Source organism: Notolepis coatsorum (assembly GCF_963971535.1).
Source record: "Notolepis coatsorum genome assembly, chromosome: 19".
NCBI classification, from domain to species: domain Eukaryota; kingdom Metazoa; phylum Chordata; class Actinopteri; order Aulopiformes; family Paralepididae; genus Notolepis; species Notolepis coatsorum.
Genome location: NC_140183.1, coordinates 36,039,357 through 36,060,534, shown reverse-complemented (window position 1 = coordinate 36,060,534; position 21,178 = coordinate 36,039,357). Strand labels below are relative to the sequence as shown.

At 41.8% G+C, this 21,178-nt stretch overlaps 1 protein-coding gene across 4 annotated transcripts in view; it reads right to left on the bottom strand.

Moving 5' to 3' along the window:
* Positions 1-954: 954 nt before the first annotated feature.
* hapln2 (hyaluronan and proteoglycan link protein 2) overlaps positions 955-21,178 on the bottom strand; it is a 79,422-nt gene continuing 59,198 nt past the window's right edge. For 3 of the 4 annotated variants that reach the window (XM_084335886.1, XM_084335885.1, XM_084335887.1), the window contains exons 2-7: positions 10,605-10,687; positions 10,225-10,332; positions 9,533-9,889; positions 9,040-9,156; positions 6,372-6,554; positions 955-3,030 (exon numbers count right to left, since the gene is read on the bottom strand). In XM_084335886.1, coding sequence (XP_084192012.1) covers positions 2,753-3,030; positions 6,372-6,554; positions 9,040-9,156; positions 9,533-9,889; positions 10,225-10,303 — 1,014 coding nt within the window. In that variant the 5' untranslated portion in view covers positions 10,304-10,332; positions 10,605-10,687 and the 3' untranslated portion in view covers positions 955-2,752. The remainder of the gene's footprint in view (positions 3,031-6,371; positions 6,555-9,039; positions 9,157-9,532; positions 9,890-10,224; positions 10,333-10,604; positions 10,688-21,178) is intronic. The other variant, XM_084335888.1, reaches the window with a different exon arrangement.

The window sequence follows — 21,178 nt, the reverse complement described above, 5'->3', positions numbered from 1 at the left end:
GTTTCCTCAGCCAAGGCAAAGCCAGGGCAGAGGTTATGTAATCTGCCCCATCTAGAAGTCTATAAAGTCCCATGAATGAGATGTCTCAAAAAGTAAAGGTCGGATTGCTATACAATTTGCTGTGTACATTCATGACCCCAAAAGGACGAAACCTGTTGATTTTTTTGACCCCATAACCTTTCCTAGTGCCACCATCAGGCCAAACTGAGATTAAGATATCTCAAAAAGTAACAGCTCAAATAGAATTAGCAGTGAATATCCATCTATTGATGTTGGTGACCCCCTGGCCTTTCCTCTAATGCCACCATATGGATTTATAGCCTGGGTCTGTTGAGACTGGCACTATTGGCAACAATTAGTGCCAGTCTCATGTGAAAGTAAAGGCAAAGTGGGTAGATTGTTAGTCCTTGGTGAAGGTCTGCTCTCTACTGATTGCATTCTTCTAGTTTTACATAAAAAAAGGATAAGTAGTGAATTGTGATCTTTAGACCTAGATTTTGTTCCTGTCTCAGTCATTTTCCTGGTGATGACATGAAATGCTACATACCTGGGTTGACGAGCAGCAGCTGTTAGGACAGAACCTCCACATCGGTTTACTATCAGTCAGTGATGAGTTTAAGTGACAATAATAGTAGTCTACCAGTAACTCTCATTTAATTAAACATAATCTGCAAATAGATTTATGGTCATATGAGTTTTTCAATAAATAAATTAAATTGCATTTGTGCAGGCAAATTACAGATAAACCTCGGCATCCCTAAATTGATCAACAGTGTTTGATCAGTGTTGATTTGTTTGTCTTACAATGCCATACAATGTTATAATCATATATGTAATATAGCCTAAACCGATATTAACTCTGCAAAACCATATATTTCCTCTGCGTAAGCATTGCATAAAAGCCATAATAAGCTAAAAGGACCTGTGCTTTATTATAATTTATTTACAGTTCACAGGAGGTAAATGGATACTCTTTTCGATCTTTTCCAGTATACACAGGCACTTTTCATATTATGTGGACATGAAAGTTTCCATCATAAATATGGAAATAACAACAAACGACAAAGAACCATATGTCTGTTTTAGGGTTTTAGATTAACAATTTTCAAACCTAATTATCTTACTTTTTTGTGATTGGAATGTTGCTTATTGATAGACGGTATAGATTGAATCCTTAGGGTGATCAGGGTGATTAAATTCACACTCCAAATGATTGAATGAATGAATGAATGAAAACTTTATTAACAGATTGCAGAATGGGTACAGTGCAGTACAGCTCAATACATACAATTGTTAAGGGGATGCAGACCAGAGAAAGACTTTCGTCTTGTTTCCACCAGGGTCCCCCATGATTAGGATCAACTTTACAAGTGCAAATACATGGACTGTCCCAAACATTTCAAAATTGACCTGTATGGTTCTTTGTTGCAAGGGTTCTAACCAAAATGTGTCATTTTTAGAATTCCCAGTCATATTAAAACCACCAGTGGGTGCTGATAGCCACAAGTTAATGAGCCAGCTTACAACTAATGGTGCACATTGGCTTCAATGAGAAATCATAACCGTGCTAACCAGGGTCGACAAGCAATCAAATGACAGGTAAACCTCAGCATTAAACAGACTATAATTATAAATGACAATGTGTCCTTTTAATTTAAAGACCCAATCCATAATCCAAACATAAACAAATGGGTAGCCCCACCACCAAATAAATTGTTGTTTTCATTCTCTGATGATTGACTGAGTTCTTGATACAAGGACTAACACTAGACAACAGGTAAATGTATTATATATATTTTATTATAATTTTTCTTTTATTGTATTTGCTGTAGTATTTTGTGCCTGTAAAGGGTTTATTGTTTGTGGTATTGTTTATAAACACTGGAGTAAAACAGTATATTCAGATTTACAGTTTTAGAATGTATGTGAAATGTACTCCACATTTACATGTTCAAGAAAATTCAGGATTGGGGCTTTAAGACTCACAAAACACCAAAAAGGAAAAAGAAAAGAATGTGTGAATTTGAAATAGCTGCAACCAAAAACTTTTGTGGACCAACCAACCGACCTATAGAGCTGCTGGTCGTAGCTACAAGGTTTACTGACGCTTACCAAATTTGCCAGAAATTCAAGAAGTTTAGAGTGGTTCAGAATCTAGATGATTGTTTATGAATTACAAATGTATTTTATCAGTCAGATATCATGCACCTTGGAGCTTTATGCAGCTGATTTGTTCTCCCTCTTGGTTGCAAGAACACTTATCTCACAAGAAATCGTTGGTGACCTGGTACAACTTTGGAGGCTATCAGTTTTTGCCATTTCTGAGAGACAGTTGGCATGGTTCTGAACATGGAGTAAATGTCTCTTGTCCAAGTAAACCCATTGAAAAGGTGAAATGTCCAATACGTGGGCATAATTGAAAACAATTTCAGTTTTCCTCAACTCCTGAAAAGGGCGCGTTTTTCGAGATTCAAGGCTCTTCCAGGGTCCCGGCAACGCATTAAACAAAGAACATGTTTATGCTCTCAAATTAAACCAGACCGATCTCATGCAGCTATTATTGTCAAACTGCTTCAGATTCTGGGGTTTCTGCAGGGGCTGTAGCTCCTCGTGGACCTTTGCAACGTTCATATCTCAAAGCCAACCAACGTGAACAGAAGCTATTTTGAAGCCCCCTAGAGAGGTTCATCTTTGGACTCATGAAACTGTACTGAAAGTATAGAGGTCTACACTGTATACAGTCTGTACTAGACTACCTGTAACAATAGGCTCCATAAAGTCGCAGGTTTTTGTCGGGGAATCCAAAAGAGCGCACACCTGGCTCTGGCAGGCCTCCACAGTGCTCCCTAGGGGTGGTAATGGGGTACCGCACACTGCCATCTTTCAGCCATCCTCCGTCACACCGGTCATAGTTCTGGAAACGCCAGGCTGAATAAAGCTGCCCGACCAAAGCCAACTCTGCTCCTTCGCTTTGACACGCATGCGCTGCTTCCTCGTATGAAAATGGCCCACCTACATAGGACACAGAGCCTGTGGAAGGACAGGGATCACATTTATGAACCATACACTGACAAACTACTCAAACACATGGTCAGGTGTCCGTGTCACTAATTAATAATTGAATTTATTAACAATTTGGAATGTATGTAATTTACTATTTGATCTCTGTGTTAGGGCTCATTCAGATCTAATCAGACAATGCAGCACCTCACCGCAGGTTGGTGCGTTGATGTGGATGGCCCCCCCAGAGTCCCTTGTCTTCATGAGCACATCAGTCCAGTGCTAGCTTCCCTGCACTGGCTCCCTGTTCGTTTCAGGATTGATTTAAAAATTTCGTTGTTTGTTTTTAAAGCCTTAAATGGTCTGGCCCCTCAGTACCTAGCTGAACTTCTCCATGTTTCCACCCCAGTTAGAGCACTGAGGTCATCAAATAAATAACTTTTAGATGTCCCAAGGTCTATAGGCAAAGAACAAAAGGTGACCGAGCATTTGCAGTGGCTGCCCCTAAATTATGGAACAGTCTTCCACTGCAAATTAGATCTGCTCAGACCCTAGACAATTTTAAGGCTCAGCTAAAGACTCACTTATTCTCCTTGGCGTTTTGAGGCTTAGTAAGCCATATATCTCTGGTCGTGTCATGATTGTTTTTAATGTATTGCAGCTTCTGACTTTGTGTACATACTGTATTTGAAATGTTTTGTATTTCTTAGTCTTTTATATTGTTTTAATATAATACAGCTTACAATACATGTGTGTATTGTATTTTGTATATATAGTCTTTTTGGCCTTTCTCAGTTTTGTATTGTATTTTTAGTACTTTTCTATGTGCTATATTGTGAAGCACTTTTTTTTTTTTTTTTTTATTATTGCAAAACAGAAACTATTAAAAGTCAGTACTCAACACATAATGCATAATGAAACTAACAGTCAAGGTGAAGCACTTTGTTACAACTTCGGTTGGTTTTAAATGTGCTATATAAATAAAGTTGACCTTGACCTTGACCTTCATAGGAAGGCCTTGCGTTACAGTAAAAGTGGACTCGAGTTCAACTTTCTCGCGGAACACCGCTCCATTTCTTGTGGTAACAACTGCCCAATGCAACTACCCCCATTCAAAAGAAGCAACTATTCAAAAGAAGCAACTACCCTCATTCAAAAGAAGCAACTACCCTCATTCAAAAGAAGCAACTACCGTCATTCAAAAGAAGCAACTACTCCCATTCAAAAGAAGCAACTACCCTCATTCAAAAGAAGCAACTACCCCCATTCAAAAGAAGCAACTACTCCCACTCAAAAGAAGCAACTACCCCCATTCAAAATAAGCAACTACCCTCATTCAAAAGAAGCAACTACTCCCATTCAAAAGAAGTAACTAGCCCCATTCAAAAGAAGCAACTACCCCCATTCAAAAGAAGCAACTACCCTCATTCAAAAGAAGCAGCAACTACCCCCATTCAAAAGAAGCAACTACTCCCATTCAAAAGAAGTAACTACCCCCATTCAAAAGAAGAAACTACCCCCATTCAAAAGAAGCAACTACTCTCATTCAAAAGAAGCAACTACCCCCATTCAAAAGAAGCAACTACACCCTCATTCAAAAGAAGAAACTACCCCCATTCAAAAGAAGCAAATACTCTCATTAAAAAGAAGCAACTACCCCCATTCAAAAGAAGCAAGTATACCCTCATTCAAAAGAAAGGGAAACTTGCTTTTCTCATTTTTCACGCATTGTCTGATTAGATATGAATGAGCCTGTAGAGATGCTGGCTCAAGACCTTCTGGCTCAAGACCTTCAACTCCTCAAATCTTCTAGCCACAGTGGACGTGCTGATGATAGATGAACATGTTTTTTGTTTGTCTCAACAAAAGCTTTCATTGTCCACATGACATCTGCTATTGACCGTTAACAGTCCCACTCCTATACTAAAAGGTTAGCCAGCCTGTTGCTAAGGAAAGCTGGCATTCAGTAAACATGGCGTCACACAAAAATAAAATAGTGAATTAACGTTAAGAAAAAAGCTATTCCTATGATTTTGAATAATTCATAACTATTTATAATTTTGGATAACAATATAGTTAAAATGAACATGTCTCTCCCAAAGCTAGAAACAACTTGAGGTCATCAGACAACACGTACAAGAGCTGTTCCATTGAAAATGAATAGGATACCAACTCTGTGGACACTGACTACCCCAGATGTTCTTCTGTGGAAATTAGTTCAGATATGTTGCTTTTCTTTGATATTAAAGTTGTTTGGGTGTAAAAGCTATGAGCCTAGCATTCATTTTCATTGAATAAAATTGAATAAATCATTCTCTGGATTTCAGCTTTGGGAAAGTTTTTCATTTAGACAAATATTGATTGAGCAATGGGCCTGGTCTACATTTACATTTAGTCATTTAGCTGACGCTTTTATCCAAAGCGACTTACAAGTTCTGTACGACAAGTCATCAGGAAGGTTACAACTCTATCAGCTGAGTAACAATGTTCATCAAAGTGTTGCGTGCTACAGTGTAGGTTAGTTTATTAGGACAAGTGCATGGGGGTGGTCTACAAGATACACTAAGGTACCCATGTACATGTCGAGGTACTTCCCAAAGGTCAGTGAATACCACGACCACAACACCATGGGAGTTCCACAAATCATGTGCAACCCAGATTCGGCTCAAACAAGGGACTTAACACGTTTCGCAATTATGCCACATCAATGTGGAACGCCCTACCCACAGCCGTAAAAAAAATTGAATCCCTACCCACCTTCAAAACCACTCTCAAAGAGCACCTACGGGAGGCTGCAATTCTAAACTGGCCCCCGTAAATGTCCGAACACTCTCCTAATGTACATTTCCCTCCCCCTCGTATGTATATATTTACTGTTTGGATCTCTGTTTAACAGTACTGTATATTTGCATATCTTGTATGTCACAATTGTAACAGTACTGTATATCTGTATGGCATGTATGTCATAAATGTCATGTTTAGATTAGATTAGATTAGATTTTTATATCTGTATATCTGTATGTTGTGTTTGTCATAAATGGCATTATGAATTGAAAATGGGGGACCCTGATGTAAACAAGACGAAAGCCTTTCTATGGTCTGCATCCCCTTAACAATTGTGTGCATTGAGCTGTACTGTACTGTACCCATTCTGCAATCAAAATGTTTAATCAATCAATTCAATCAATCAGCTGTCCAATAATACAGGTATAACATATGATAAGTCTATTTTAGGGTGGTAAGGTTTTCTACTCAATCCAAATCAAACTGTTGTGTCGTTTTGGTCTGAAAGAGGCCAACCTGACTGCGCCTGATCAACCACTACACAGACCCACTGTAATACAAGGTGCGTCGTGACTCGTTTGGCTCACCGGCTGTTAAAGAGCTGAAGCAGAAAGCGTCAAAGTGATCGCGAGTCTTATCTCTCGGCCCATAGCTGCGAATGCCGGGCATCAGCTCTCCTCCGCAGGACGCTCGCGGTTGCAGGATGGGGTAGTGGACCGTGCCGTCTCTGAGCCACCCGGCGTTGCACCAGTCCAGACCCTCCGTCCACGCTACAGAGAGGAAGATAAGATGACCTTATAACAGCCTAGTAGTCCCAACAAAATTGTTTACCAGTCATTATGATTAAACATGCGTTTCTCCAGTGGTGGAAGAACTACGTAATTTCTTAATTTAAGTAAATGTAGAAATACCCAGCCAGATGGAATAGTAGCCTAAGCCATAGGATTGGGATTGGTAAAAGTGAAAGTCCTCCAAAATTGCACATACAGGTTTAAATGTATCTGATACTAAATGTACTTAAAGGTGCTATATATAAAACTTTATGTAAACTAATTATGTAAAAACAAATTTCTATATATTTTTCAATAATACATCCACAGAGCTTTTTAAACGGTGCAGCATAAAAGTATTTGTTTATGTTATCTGTCTGTTGTGTGCATGTATCCCCTCCCTACTTCCCATTTCCCCATATGGAATGCACCTATAAACATGCTGCTAGTTGAGAGGTCCCTGTTTCTATGTTTTTCAAAAAGAAAATGGCTGCTTGCTTGCTCTTCAACTTTCTCGTTTTAAACCAGAAGTTTAACCTAAAATATGATTCTACAACTATAAACTAATTTGACCTGAACTTAGTTTGATGGTACAGTGTAAGAGAATTACAATAATTCAGTCAGCACATCATTGTTTTGGTCTGACATGCTGGTGCTCTCTAGTGCAACATCTAGTGGCTGAATGTTATCTAAAGCACCTTTAAGTTACTATCTATCGCTGAATGAGCCTATAGCCCACTGATGAAAGCCCTTGTCTATGCAGCATCACCAAGTATTATGGACTGGGTGTCTGTGGTGACATTACCATGAAAAATATAGTTACCGTATCAGAAGACATCATTCCCTTTAACTTTCATGTGTTACAACTGGTTACCCAGGCGCAAACTGCCAACTGATTGACATCACACTGTCTGGTTTTGAACCTCTTATCAAGCGGGCAGAAAAGTGGCAATTTTTTTTACTTGAAATGAGGACTGCATACTTTTTTTGCAAACCAAAACAACATACTTTATACTTATAGCACATGCATGAGCCTGGTCTCTTTTGAAAGAAGACATTCTGAAGTTTCTGAAGAAATTCACTTTTAGTGCTAACGTAATAGAGTAACATATAGGTCTGAGTTGTAGAAAAACTTGTTACTCAAGTTTTTTTGTAGTAGTTAGTAGTCCAGAGGTAGTATTTCCCCAGAAGGTGGTATGGCTTACAAATCCAGACGGAGCCATAGCCTGAACCCTTATGTAGTACATATCCAAATTTCATAAAGATCCATTCAGAAATTAGTGATTAGGAGTGATTTTGGTAAACTGTGTACAAAGCAAAACTCAGTTTTCTCATAGACTTCAATTCATTCTGCTGTTTTTCTCTTCCTGTTTTCGTGTTTTTTTTTATTTATATTTTTAGATTCATACATGAATGTGGGGTATCATTGGAAAGCCACACTCATTGGCTACAATGATCCACAATAATTTTCGAGATCGGATCTAGATTGACGGAACTACTGCAGCCTAAGTCGGGAGTGGTATTTTGCGTAATACTGTGTACTTTGCACAAGCCTCAAATACCGGCATGTAACTCGAGAACCGCTGAACTGATTTTGTCGGATTTTGTCGCTATCGACAGGCAACAAATAAGCCTTCAATATATATTGTATGACAAAATATGCACACCCGAGCCACTAGGGGTCGCCAAAGTGCCGGTTGCAAAAAGTCCCAAAAACGTCCCACATATGGCCTAGTCGCAGGCTAAGAGGCTCTGGGAATTGAGGTCCAAAAACACACCTGCAATTACCTCTTATCCTTTTTTAATGATCAAAAGACACTTTTGTATTTTATATTCTAAATTCATTGACCAATACAGTTTATGTTAAAGTATTAGGTGGCCCAATAATGCTCGCTCCTCTTACATAATTTTGAAGTTGGCAGGTAAAAAATGTGAAAGTACACAATCTTCATAAATGTATGCAATTATTTTGTATGCAAATAATTTTTCTTCAAAGTAACTAACAGGTGCATTCAGAAACATGTAGCGCAGTAAAAAAAAGTACAACATTTCCTTTGAGTACCTCAACATTTTATTTACGGTAAGTATAGTACTTAGTTACTTTCCACCACTGCTTTTTTCATAATGGGTACATATATATCCATACTGGTACATATATATCCATACTGGTACATTGATATCTCTATACTGGTACATATATATCCATACTGGTACATTGATATCTCTATACTGGTACATATATATCCATACTGGTACATTTATATCTCTATACTGGTACATAGATATCTCTGTACTGGTACCTAGATGAGTCATACTGGTACATAGATGAGTCATACTGGTACATAGATGAGTCATACTGGTACATAGATGAGTCATACTGGTACATAGATATCTCCATACTGGTACATAGATATCTCCATACTGGTACATAGATGAGTCATACTGGTACATAGATGAGCCATACTGGTACATAGATGAGCCATACCCCTGAACAGCTGGTTGAATGTGGCTAATGTGCCGTCTTGTTTAGCACATGTGTCCTTCGCCTCATGGAATGTAAATTTGTAGCGGCCGTTCTTACTCTGATACGGGAACACCACCCCTGAAATTTTACAGAATTTATCTTTCATTGTCTCAAAAACAGTTAAGCACATATGAACTAATGAGGAATTATTTGTTAACAAACCCTTCATTAATCATCAGTTACTCAAGTAACTGTAAATCCATTTGACTCTCACATCAACATTTTCTACCTGCTTACCTCTAGTTAACTATAAGTTCCAAGTTAACAGTAATCAGTTAAATAATACTTGTTCTAAGTTAACTATCAGTTAAATAAGATTTGTTCCTACAAACACATCATTATTTGGTACTTAATCATTATATACTCCTAAAGTAAAGCATTACCAGGATTTGGTTTCTGTAACTAACACATATAGCAATTCACAATAGATGTTGGAGTCATTATAAATGATTACCTTCAATCCTCAAAGTAATAACAACGCTTTCATCCTCGATGCCATTGATCAGCTCACATCGGTATCTGCCGTCGTCTTCCAGCTGAAGATTGCTGAGCCGCAGGGAGGCGTCCATCATGTGAGCCTTCCTAAGAGAGGCCCTTGGCCCCAGATGACCGTAGCGTTTGAAGGCATGGCCGTTCAATATCATGACGATGTTCTCTGGTCCTCTGTGTTGCGGCTCCAGTTTGGTCCATTTGACTCTGTATTGGGAAGGTTTCGTTCTCAGGATGCACGGCAAGGTGGCGTTTTCACCTCTTCGTCCAGTGACCTCTGCATAGACAGGCGGCTCGATCAGATACTTCAGCTTCTTTTGCCCTGTGGGCCAAACAAAAAGGGTTCGGCACAGATCCACTTAAAATGGCATCAAATGGCATTATTACATTACATTCAAGTCACTATTCATTCATCAGAATTTCATGGCATGCACTGATTTAATCATAGCAATACCTTACTAAAGGATGTTCAGTGTGTACTGTGTAGTCATGACTCAGCAATCATTTAGCAATATCATTATTACAGGTACCTCAGCTTATAATTGGTAAGACATTTAAGATGCATCTCACAACAAGCAAATTGATTGTACCTCCTTGAAAGCCTGAATATACTGTAAACCTTTCCATGACTTGACATCATTATTGTGATGAATCTACCTGAAGTGGTGGGAATATATATGGTAGAGGACCAGGAGAAACAACTAGCTGTCAGTAGGAAAACAGCAGCACGGTTCATAATGAAAGGAGCCACTCTTCCTCCAGCTCCTACAATTAATAAAAAAAATAAAAAAATAAACACCATTAGATAGAATTCCTATGAAGAAATCATTTGACAAAAAAAATATCCAACTCTACGTTAAGTATGTAGCTAAAGCATAAATAAATGTGTGTGCATTGGCAAGGGCAGAATTAAATGTATACCTGTTGAGAGGATGCAGAAAACAACAACTATATGGGTGGCATGTAAAGCATACATATCTATGTGAGTGTGTGTGTTTGTGTGTGTGTTGGCAAAGGGCAGAAGAGAGATTTGATACCTCTTAAGCTGAGAGGAGGATGCAGGTTTCCTGTAAGTGATGACTGATCACCCTCCAGGTCGGTCCCACATGACTGTGGATTCCTGCAGGTGGGACAGCAGAAAGCTCCTCAATTATTACTCTTGATAACGGTTTGCAAAGTAAAGATAATATCCCTCACTTTCTTCCTCAATCTGCTCCTCTTTCAATTCTATCCACCCACTCTCCCTATGCCCTCCCAGCCCGTTGTAGTTGTCATGCTCAATTCATCTCTCTCTCTCTCTCTCTCTCTCTCTCTCTCTCTCTCTCTCTCTCTCTCTCTCTCTCTCTCTCTCTCTCTGGTCATATGTTTTGGTCAGTGGTGGACACTGTGACAGACTGTTGTCGTCTCTGACCCAGTTGTTTATCTTTAGTGACCCCTTTCTGCTTGTTAACCCTCTGAGACTCACATAGACCCATTCTGTCTGTTATTAGGGGAGGGGTTGGTATGGAGGGGGAGATAGCAGCTTAACAGTAGACGCCACATAGAAGTGGTGACATCATCTGAAAGCTGGGAACATGAAGATTAACATGAGATGCAGCTCATCATTGTGTCTAAAGTTGTTCTAGTCATATCTTTAATAAACATTGTGTTTTGCTTAGGCGACCATTAAATTGTGAAAGTTTGGCAGGAGCGAAGCTAACGGGCGGAGCTGTGCTAGCTGGGGACGTCCGGTTAGCTATAGGAGCGAAGCTAACGGGCGCAGCTGTGCTAGCTGGGGACCTCTGGTCAGCCTCACAAACTAGGCTGATCGTGAACCTGGAGCCTAGGCTAGCAGTGGGGACTGTGCTAGCTGGGGAAGCCTGGCTACCTGCGGAGGCTAAGCTAGCAGACGGGATCGTGCTAGCTGTGGACGTCAGGTTTGCCTCAGGAACTAGGCTGACCGTGAACCTGGAGCCTAGGCTAGCAGTGGGGACTGTGCTAGCTGGGGAAGCCTGGCTAGCTGCGGAGGCTAAGCCAACGGGCGGAGCTGTGTTAGCTGGGGAGTCTGGTTAGCTATAGAAGCGAAGCTAACGGGCGGGGCTGTGCTAGCTGTGGACGTCTGGTTAGCTATAGGAGCGAAGCTAATGGGCGGATCTGTGCTAGCTGGGGACGTCCGGTTAGCTATAGGAGCGAAGCTAACGGGCGGAGCTGTGCTAGCTGGGGACGTCCGGTTAGCTATAGGAGCGAAGCTAACGGGTGGAGCTGTGCTAGCTGGGGACGTCTGGTTAGCTATAGGAGCGAAGCTAACGGACAGGGCTGTGCTAGCTGGGGACGTCTGGTTAGCTATAGGAGCGAAGCTAACGGGCGGAGCTGTGCTAGCTGGGGACGTCTGGTTAGCTATAGGAGCGAAGCTAACGGACGGGGCTGTGCCAGCTATGGACATCTGATCATCTGTGGACATCTGATCAGCCTCAACGGAGGTGAGGGGCTCTAGGCTGACCGTGAACCTGATACTAGCTGGCAGGCTAGCTGCATTAGCCATCGACCTACACCCCTCCACGAGGGCAGTGACACGGTCGGCCATGTCCCGCATCGCTGGCTCCTGTCTCGGACTCTCTGTGGCGACCTTCTCGATCATCCGGAGCAGAAACACCCACTTGGCAGGTGAGTAATGCTGCATGTCACCGTCCACCATGCTCCGGATGATCGTCATGGTATCGGCCACCCTTTCTGCTGCGTTCTTGACTGGTGGCGTCATTCTATTAGGATTGGGGGTGCTAACTAGATGAGGTGAGAACACAATTGCAGATCGGGAAGAGAGGAGGCAGAGACAGCAGGGAAACGTGGAATATAAATAGGTTTTACTTTTATATAGTGCTAGCTATATTGTTGCTTTTGGCTTCTCAAGCAGCGTTTCAGAAAGACCAGGGTGAACACTCTTGATGAGATTGCAGCAGTCGTCACTGTGTGTTTACTGTAATTAATTATTCACACTTTAGTGCAATAAAATGTCATTGGCAAATGATACAAATGCATTGATATTGTTATTTGCCCTGTACTAACTATTCACCATACAACTCATTACATCTGATAGCAGGGCTACTTTACCATACTACTCTACATCGCACCATACAACTTACTCACTTTATTATTTTTCATGGGGACTTAACTGGCTACTTCACAGTTGATAATGTGAAATTATAGGACCACAATCATATACATCCTAAGCACGAGCAGAATGAGGATGTGGTTTCATCAGCCGGCTGTCTCCTCCCACATTGTTATGGGCCCTGTACTAACTATTCATTTTATTATTGCAGCTTTGATTCCAAGGAACCCCTGGGCCCTCATTCATCAACGTGGACGTAGAACTTGACCTACTTCCACACGTAAGCACGGAATGTAGAACTAGCGTACGCACAGGGAAGTCGGCATTCATCACACGTGCGTACGCAGGCTCTATGGTCCTCCGTGTTGATGAATACCACTTTGTTCTACCGTCAATGCTCGTGCATGATTATCCATATATGGTCATGAAAATGAGGAAACACCCCCCATGGGATGTGAAATAATGGACGGACCCGAGCGGAACCCTGAGAAACTCCACGAAGATTGTTCACTGCTGTCGAACCAAGAAGACACTATCGCGTATTGTGGGATAAATAAAAGGCGGACTTGTAAACGGTGATGTCAGATATCAACGGCTCCCTAAGACCATTGCTGCAATTCTGCCTGGACAGCTCAAAATACTAATAAAGACCGTTCGTTGACCACTGTTTGGCGTTGGTTGTGTGTCATTATAACCGTGCTGTAATATGAATGCCTTTATTAGTTGTGTTCGATTGGCTATATGATTTTTAGATGCATCTATTTTGTTGTCGGCTAATAAAGACCGCGCTGGAATATGACTGCCTTTTCCCGTGTTGTTTGATTAATACCCCAGGGATTAAAGTTCTCCTCAATTTGATTCCAAATCGCGATGGATCTCCCGTCAATCTTCTACCTGCTGATTTCTAGAGGCATACTACAATCTATTTTGATGTCAGTATTGGGTAGCCTATATAAACAATATAATACGAGAGCATATACAAGAACAATGAATCTCACTGCATGTATGATAGCCTGCCTTTCAATACATGAACTTGAATTCCATCATGTCTGTGTGCGGGTCACTGCGGGAACTCACAAGGCTGTTGTCACAATGTAAATAAGAACGTGCACTGAAAAGTTACAGTATGTAGTTGGTTGATCATTTGTATGACAGTCAGTAAACCCTTGCAAAAAGTATCCGTTTTATTTAATGAATTGAAAACATTCAGCATCGCCTTCCTCCCGGCATCCAGCAATAACATGTATCAGGCAAATGCGCATCGCAACATTGACTGAGTGGAATCCCTTTCTATTCACATAACTGCATTTGTGATGGAGCTTTGACAGCTACAGTAACAGTCTATTGGTCGATCCATCTCCAATATCACGATGGACCGTGCCGCGGTGGCAAAGACGTACCCGAGGGTGGAGAGGATCTTGAATGAATTCCATCATCATATATATATGTTGTGTGTCTGTCCACTATGTTTGTTACTTTGTTATTCCCCCCCCCCATCTATGTAAAGCGACCTTGGGTCTCTTGAAAGGCGCTATATAAAATGAAGCTATTATTATTATTATTATTATTATTATTATTATTATTATTATTATTATTATTATTATTATTATTATTATTATTATTATTATTATTATTATTATTATTATTATTATTATTATTATTATTATTATTATTATTATTATTATTATTATTATTATTATTATTATTATTATTATTATCATCATCACATCTGTGCGGGAGCTCACAAATAGACTGTTAGTCTCAGTGAAGTTTCAACGGAGGTCATCTATTCTAACCAACAAATTGAAGTAGAAAGCATTTTGTGACCAATCTTATTTGGAAACATGACACACATAATAATTTGCTTTTTATTTGAAACAATATCTAATCGCGTTTGGAGGTTGGTGTTTTGCGTCTGCCCCCCCGTGCCAAACAAGCAGGCCAACCTCTTGTTCGCGTGTGAGCCCGTTATAATTACACTACTGTCGCTATTTTGCAATGAACTATAATGAATTACGGGTCATACAGAAGTTGAACACTAATGCACGGAAGCTTATTTCCGCCTTGGAACTAATGCAGGACTGAGGAGTGCTTATGCGTAGTAACGATCTTCTACCACTGGGAGCTAGGTACGCCAGGTCTGACCTGTGCGTAGATGTACGCACGAAGTCAAGTTCAAGTTGAAATTGATGAATCCCACTCTTTGCTTAGAAATGATCGTACGCACAGGGTAAGCACAGATCTGTGCGTAGAACACGTTGATGCATGAGGGCCCAGTGGTGTGGTTGTGGCAAAAATGTCTATTGATGGCGAGGAAACCAAATTTCAGCTGCTCCGTGACATCAATGTGCTGCCGCCCATAGATGGACATCCTATTCTGCCTCCACCTGGACTCGACCTTGCCAGATAAAACGACCTCTTCCACAAGATTAGAGAGTTCTGTGATGATGAAGCTCAAGACATCACATGTCCAGCACCAGCCAACCAACCATGAGACAAAGCTAAACAGAGAGTATAACTCTGTTCATTATGACATGCCTGTGGACTCTGTACCACACCGTTACAGCATACATTGATACATTTTTGGATATAGACTATGGTACAGTGTGTTTTCCATACAGCTATAGATTATTATGGTACAGTGTATGTTTCCATATAGATATAGATATAGACTACAGACTGAGTGACTGACCCTTCTGATTGGCTCTGACCCTGAAATATCCCTGGTATATCAGTCAAACTACCATAAATAACAGGCTGTGCAACTACATTTTTGGATATAGACTATAGTGTATGTTTCCATATATATAGATATAGACTATATGGTACAGCATGTTCAGTATATAAACCATCTGGAAACTTTGGTAGTGTGGTAGTGAACGTGTTAACAAAGCAACAGAACATTAACCTGTGTTAATACCTGTACCCTCCCATGAGAACGGGGGTTGGTTAGTGGTGCCATTAGTGAGGTCATTGAGGTTATGTCCTGACTGACTCTTAGGTGTCAAAACCAAGGAGGGGGGGTTACAATGCTTTACTATGAATTCTGGGTGAAAGAGTTGATTGATTGATTGAAAACTTTATTAACAGATTGCAGAATGGGTACAATACAGTACAGCTCAATACACACAATTGTTAAGGGGATGCAGACCAGAGAAAGACTTTCGTCTTGTTTACATCAGGGTCCCCCATTTTCAATTCATCTATACATTTATGACATACCAGATTTACAAATACAGTACTGTTTGTGATACAAAAAGAGTCTAAAAAAAGAGAGTATATACATTTGACGTAGAAACTGTACATTGGAGGAGGTTGGGTAGGTGGGGTGGGGGGGTGGGGGGGGACTGTACATTGGAGGTGGTTGGGTGGGTGGGGTGGGGGGGACTTGGGTAGGCAGGGTGGGGGAAACTGTACAACTGTACAAGCAAAACTGTATATGGAATATCGACAAAACCTTACTTGGTCCCAAGTTCTTCACGAGTGTGGCAGTTAATCACTTTGATTCAGATAATGGGTGTTTTCTCAGGAAACAGAACGGGGTTGTCCATGTGTTAGGCTGGCTAACACCCGTTTTATCTGCGTTGTGTTCTGGGGACTTCAAACGCCACAGGAAAGGAGGAGACGGTTCTACTGTTGGCAATAACGGCCATTTATTGCTGGTTCAACTCTCAAAATGGTGGGGAACCTGCACACAATGAATGGCAAAAGTACCACAAAAGAACGGTATTACATTCGATTCCAGTCCTGCCAGTAAAATCTCTTAGGTTGAGCGTACCGTGCGTACCGTGCGGCAAAGGGAACCGCTCCCGCCTACCTCCGGTCAATGGTCTCTAACTACACACCCTCAAGACCCCTACGCTCTGCATCTTCTGGCCGCCTCAGACCTACTCCTATCCAAGCTCCGGGAGGGTCATCAAAGAGAAGTCGCCTATTCTCAGTCCTTGCCCCACAATGGTGGAATGAACTACCCACCCCAGTTAGGACAGCCGAATCCTGTCCAATCTTGCGCCGTCGACTAAAGACGCACTTCTTCAACCATTATCTGAAAGAAAAAAAAAGAAAAAAAAAGTCTAACCCTAACTAACCTTACTGTCATGCACTTGTCCTAATAAACTAACCTACACTGTAGCACGCAACACTCTGATGAACATTGTTACTCAGCTGATAGAGTTGTACCCTTCCTGATGACTTGTCGTACAGAACTTGTAAGTCGCTTTGGATAAAAGCGTCAGCTAAAATGACTAAATGTAAATGTAAATGTAAATGTTCTGGCGCGAAGTGCCTGGTGACGTCACTACGTGGACCGCATGATCTAGCCACATCTCACACAGTAACTAGCATACTAAACCTGTTAGCATGAGCGTGAATGGCATTGAATATAAATGTATAAAGTAAATACATAAACATGAAAGAAACAATTTAGAATACATACCTGCACACAATGAATGGCAAAAGTACCACAAAAGAACGATATTACATTCGATTCCAGTCCTGACAGTCAAATCTGTCGACAAAGAACCATGAATGCTGTATTTGATGGCGAATTTCACCGACCAAAACATCCAATTGTGCATAGAATTTACCCAAAACATTTGTAACAACAATACTGAGTCAACATTACTCAATTACTAACATAGAATTCTTATCTAAATATTTACAACATATGAATCCACAAAGTGCTACACGTTAATCAATAACGTTACCTCTTAGGTTGAGCATTCTGGCGCGAAGTGACTTAGAACCGGGAAAGTACTCTCTCTCTCTAGACAATGAGCTGGTCTAGTGAACCGGAAGCAAAGCTCTTGACCGTGAACTTTCTTAAAGTGACGGTTCATATAAAAGTGTCTTTGGTATAAATAAATCATAAACACAAGTGCAAAGAGTATTCCTAACATTTGTAAACATAGGATTTGGTGACATTTTAATCCTACAAAATAATAAACAATGTACATTTGACACTTGTTACATCAGCATGATTCATAATACATAGACTGAAAACTATATCCCCGATCCGATAAGTGATGGCTTATTTTGTAGGTAAGAACTTGTACTTTGATATAATGTTAAAAAAAAAGATTTTTGAACCTTGCTCAATATGACCCTGCTTTCCAGGCCTGGTCACCCGCTGTCCATGGTTGATACCAATAGGGAGGTGTAGTCTGACGTCACTGGTTGTTCCACCCGTATAGGGATTCATCATTGGGAAAATGGATTATCAGCTATTGTAACAATTCTGCCGCATGGAAATTGAAAAGCTTCCATTTTTGCACAAAATGAGTTCCCTTCTACCACTAACATTATTGTTTAAGCATTTTTTGTTGAAATAAAGTTAGTTATAAGGTTTTTAATTTGACATTAAAAAATAAGTACATTTACCAGTATGGCAGGAGAACACCGGGCGTTCAGTGCTGTCGCCTAATCCACGTCACGGCCAGCTGATACCACGCTAGCTAACTAACGTTAATGTTACCTATAGCTAAACGCACTAGATGTTAGCAATGTCTACTGTTAGGTCCATAAGTTCCCTGGCAGAATACTTTGTTTGTGAGGACAAAAGTATACAAAGAGGAGAGAACCATTTTAAATCGGGGCATGTAGAGGAGTTTCGGGAATGCCGGCTAGCAAGCTAGCTAGCTACTAACGTTATGTAAAAAACAATAACGTTATAATCTATACACAATATGTACAACGAAACAATGATTTACATTAGTATTTACAGTGATTTAATATGCAGCAAAATAACGTTATACGATTTAAAATATAAATACAAATATGATAACGTGATTGTTGCTTTTAAAAATGGTGGTTGGCTTTAGAGATGAATGGTTATGATCACCAGAGAGATACTAGCCACAGATTCAGGGTCAGTTATTTTCCCATTGTACGAATTGTTAAACTTATAGAATGTAAGGGAAATCTGATCCTAGGTCTGTGACTACAGGCAGTAGGCTACGCTGTGGTGACGTCAGTCAGCAGCACCAAATGGTAGTGTAGTTTCCCAGTGAACGAAAACATAAAAGTTGTTATTTTGCTACCTTTACGATTAATTGCGAATATTTTCATGTTGAGCTATAGATTGTGGATGAATATTCACAGAAAGGTACACCATGCAAATGTCCATGCTTTATTTGTTTTAAACTAGACGATTTAGAAATGGGCAATGGGGAAATACATTGCATATTGGACAGAGGGTGGAACATGGAAAAAACGAAAATGACGTAACCACTACGCCGCCCTATGGATGCCTTAGGTTGTCTAGTTTCAGATGATACTAGTATCTTCACTCTAACTAACTTCACAACTGAGACTGACTGTGCAGGGTATCAGACGGTTAATATGAGGACATAAAGAAATATGTGACTGAGTCACGACTGAAGTTTCATTCCAAAAGGAGTTATATTTCGTATTGGCATCGCGTCCCGCTCTTAAGCCATACCAAGATATACCTCATCTCATGTACCTATTGTACTCCATCAACGAATAAAACCAAAATACACCCATCACCTGCCAGGCCCCGCCCCTTTAGTGGCGTACTATAAAGTACTAGGCGTGGTCACCACTCACCCTTCCTCTATTTTCGTTTCCATCATAGCGGATGCAAGACGCCCTATGCAACTAGTTGATATGAAAAGTTTAGAGAAATTAGGTTTGAGTGCTTACCGAAGATTTGCCTACCCCTGAAATCTTCGCTGCATGTTCTGGCGGTTCTGAGACTCTGCAGCGGGATGCATTTTCGGTGCATCTCAGCGTCGAGTTCTGTAGTCTCCTTGTCTTGTTGACGGCAGACAGAGAGACAGCGTGTGAGGTGTAGCTATCGAGCTACCTCGCACAAGGTAGGACTTACGCCACTAGGCATTATCGCTGGTGTTAGTAAATGCTGCTTGTTGTGAGTTGTATTTTGCGCCAGGGGCAGGATGTTTGGGTAAACGTCCCTCTAAGAGGTGGACGTTTCCCAGGCTATCCTGGAGCGCGCTGCTAATACTAAATGCTATAAATGCTGGGTCAATGTTCTACTGTTCCCCGCTGGGGGATGTCACTAGGCATGACAAATGCTGGCGTTTGTGATGTGCTCGAGTTGTCCCAAGAGACAACCGAGTGTGTATTGGCGCAAGCGGCGGGATATCTGGGTAAACGTTGTTGTTTTCCCCGTTATCCTGGAGCGCGCGGCTAACGCTATGCTATATTGGGCTACTGTTTTCTGTTCTGTCTCTCTGCTACGGGAAGGTCTATACTACGGTCTTCCTTCCTCTCAACCATTCATGCTGACGGTCAATCGGTGTCTACTAGGGGAGTATTGCGGGGGGGCTTTGTTTACCTTCATGGGTAAATGGGCTGAGGTCTAGGGCTGGTGTGCTGTTGTGAATATTATGAATGAATGCGGGACTGGTTCTCTCTGGTCCGCAATCCCTTAACGTTGTGTGAATGGGCTTGCCCATTCTACAGTATTTTCGTGGTGTTAGTTCATTTATTCAGTAACCCCTTCATGGTGCACACTACAGTGGAGGTTGCTGGTTGCAACCACCACTGGTGCTCCGTGTTAGCATCAGTCCTTTGCTTTTGACATGTTGAAACAGTGCCCCGCCCGGCCGACGCCATGAGGTGGGTCGGTCCGGCGAGTGGCTGGTGGGCTGCTAAAGCCTGTACCGCCACGGTATGGAATTGGCAGCGATTAGTAACTGTGTTTCGAATTGCTGTTTTTTTCTATCAAAAAATTGTGTCTGGTGGCGGGGCCTTGAGGGCCAGCCGACGTCGACACATCGCGCGAGGTTGTTGACGTTATTAGCTTTGACCTAGCCGCAAGCTATAACCGCTCAGGGCTCCCCTCTCCGCAGAGGATCTTGGTCTTCCGCTAGAGCGCGGGCGGTATTGTCCTAGGCCCCACACCGTCTCACACCGCGCAGCCAGAAGAAGAGAGAGCATGGCCTCGTCAGCGGCAATGACGAGGCCCTTGACAGGCGGCCATGTTTTCCCCCACCAGAGGCATCCTGGGCGTTGAATCGACAGGTGTCCACAAGGCTGACAGCCTTGGCGGCCGAGGGATCGGCCATGTTGGATGAGCTCGGCCTGGAATATACAAGCCGTCGACGTCCTGCCGCGAGCAGCCCGCTCTCCGATCACTCCCTCCCCCAACACCAGCGGAAAAAGGGGCTCTGATTGTTTCCTTTGGCTGCGGGCCGCGTGCCTTCGTTGAAGCGCGTGCGGCCCCACTTTTCGCTTCTCATGGGGACAGGGGCTGACACCCAGTTGATGGCTGAGCCTGGGTCTGTCCGTGAGAATGTTGTGCTGTCAAGCGGCTCCCACGCCATAAGCTGTGTTGGTTGAACCTGGTGTTACGTCTGTCAACTATAAGTGTTGTCAGCAGGGGGGCTCGAAACCTTTTTGAGGCACACAGTGCGGGCTTCCCCGACCTCGCCTTCGCCAGGCCAGGTATCATGTTGGTGCCTCCCACTCCCGCAAGATCGGCAGTGGTCTGAAAAGAAGAGGTGCGCGTGATTTAGGTGGTAGTAATATCACTGCAGG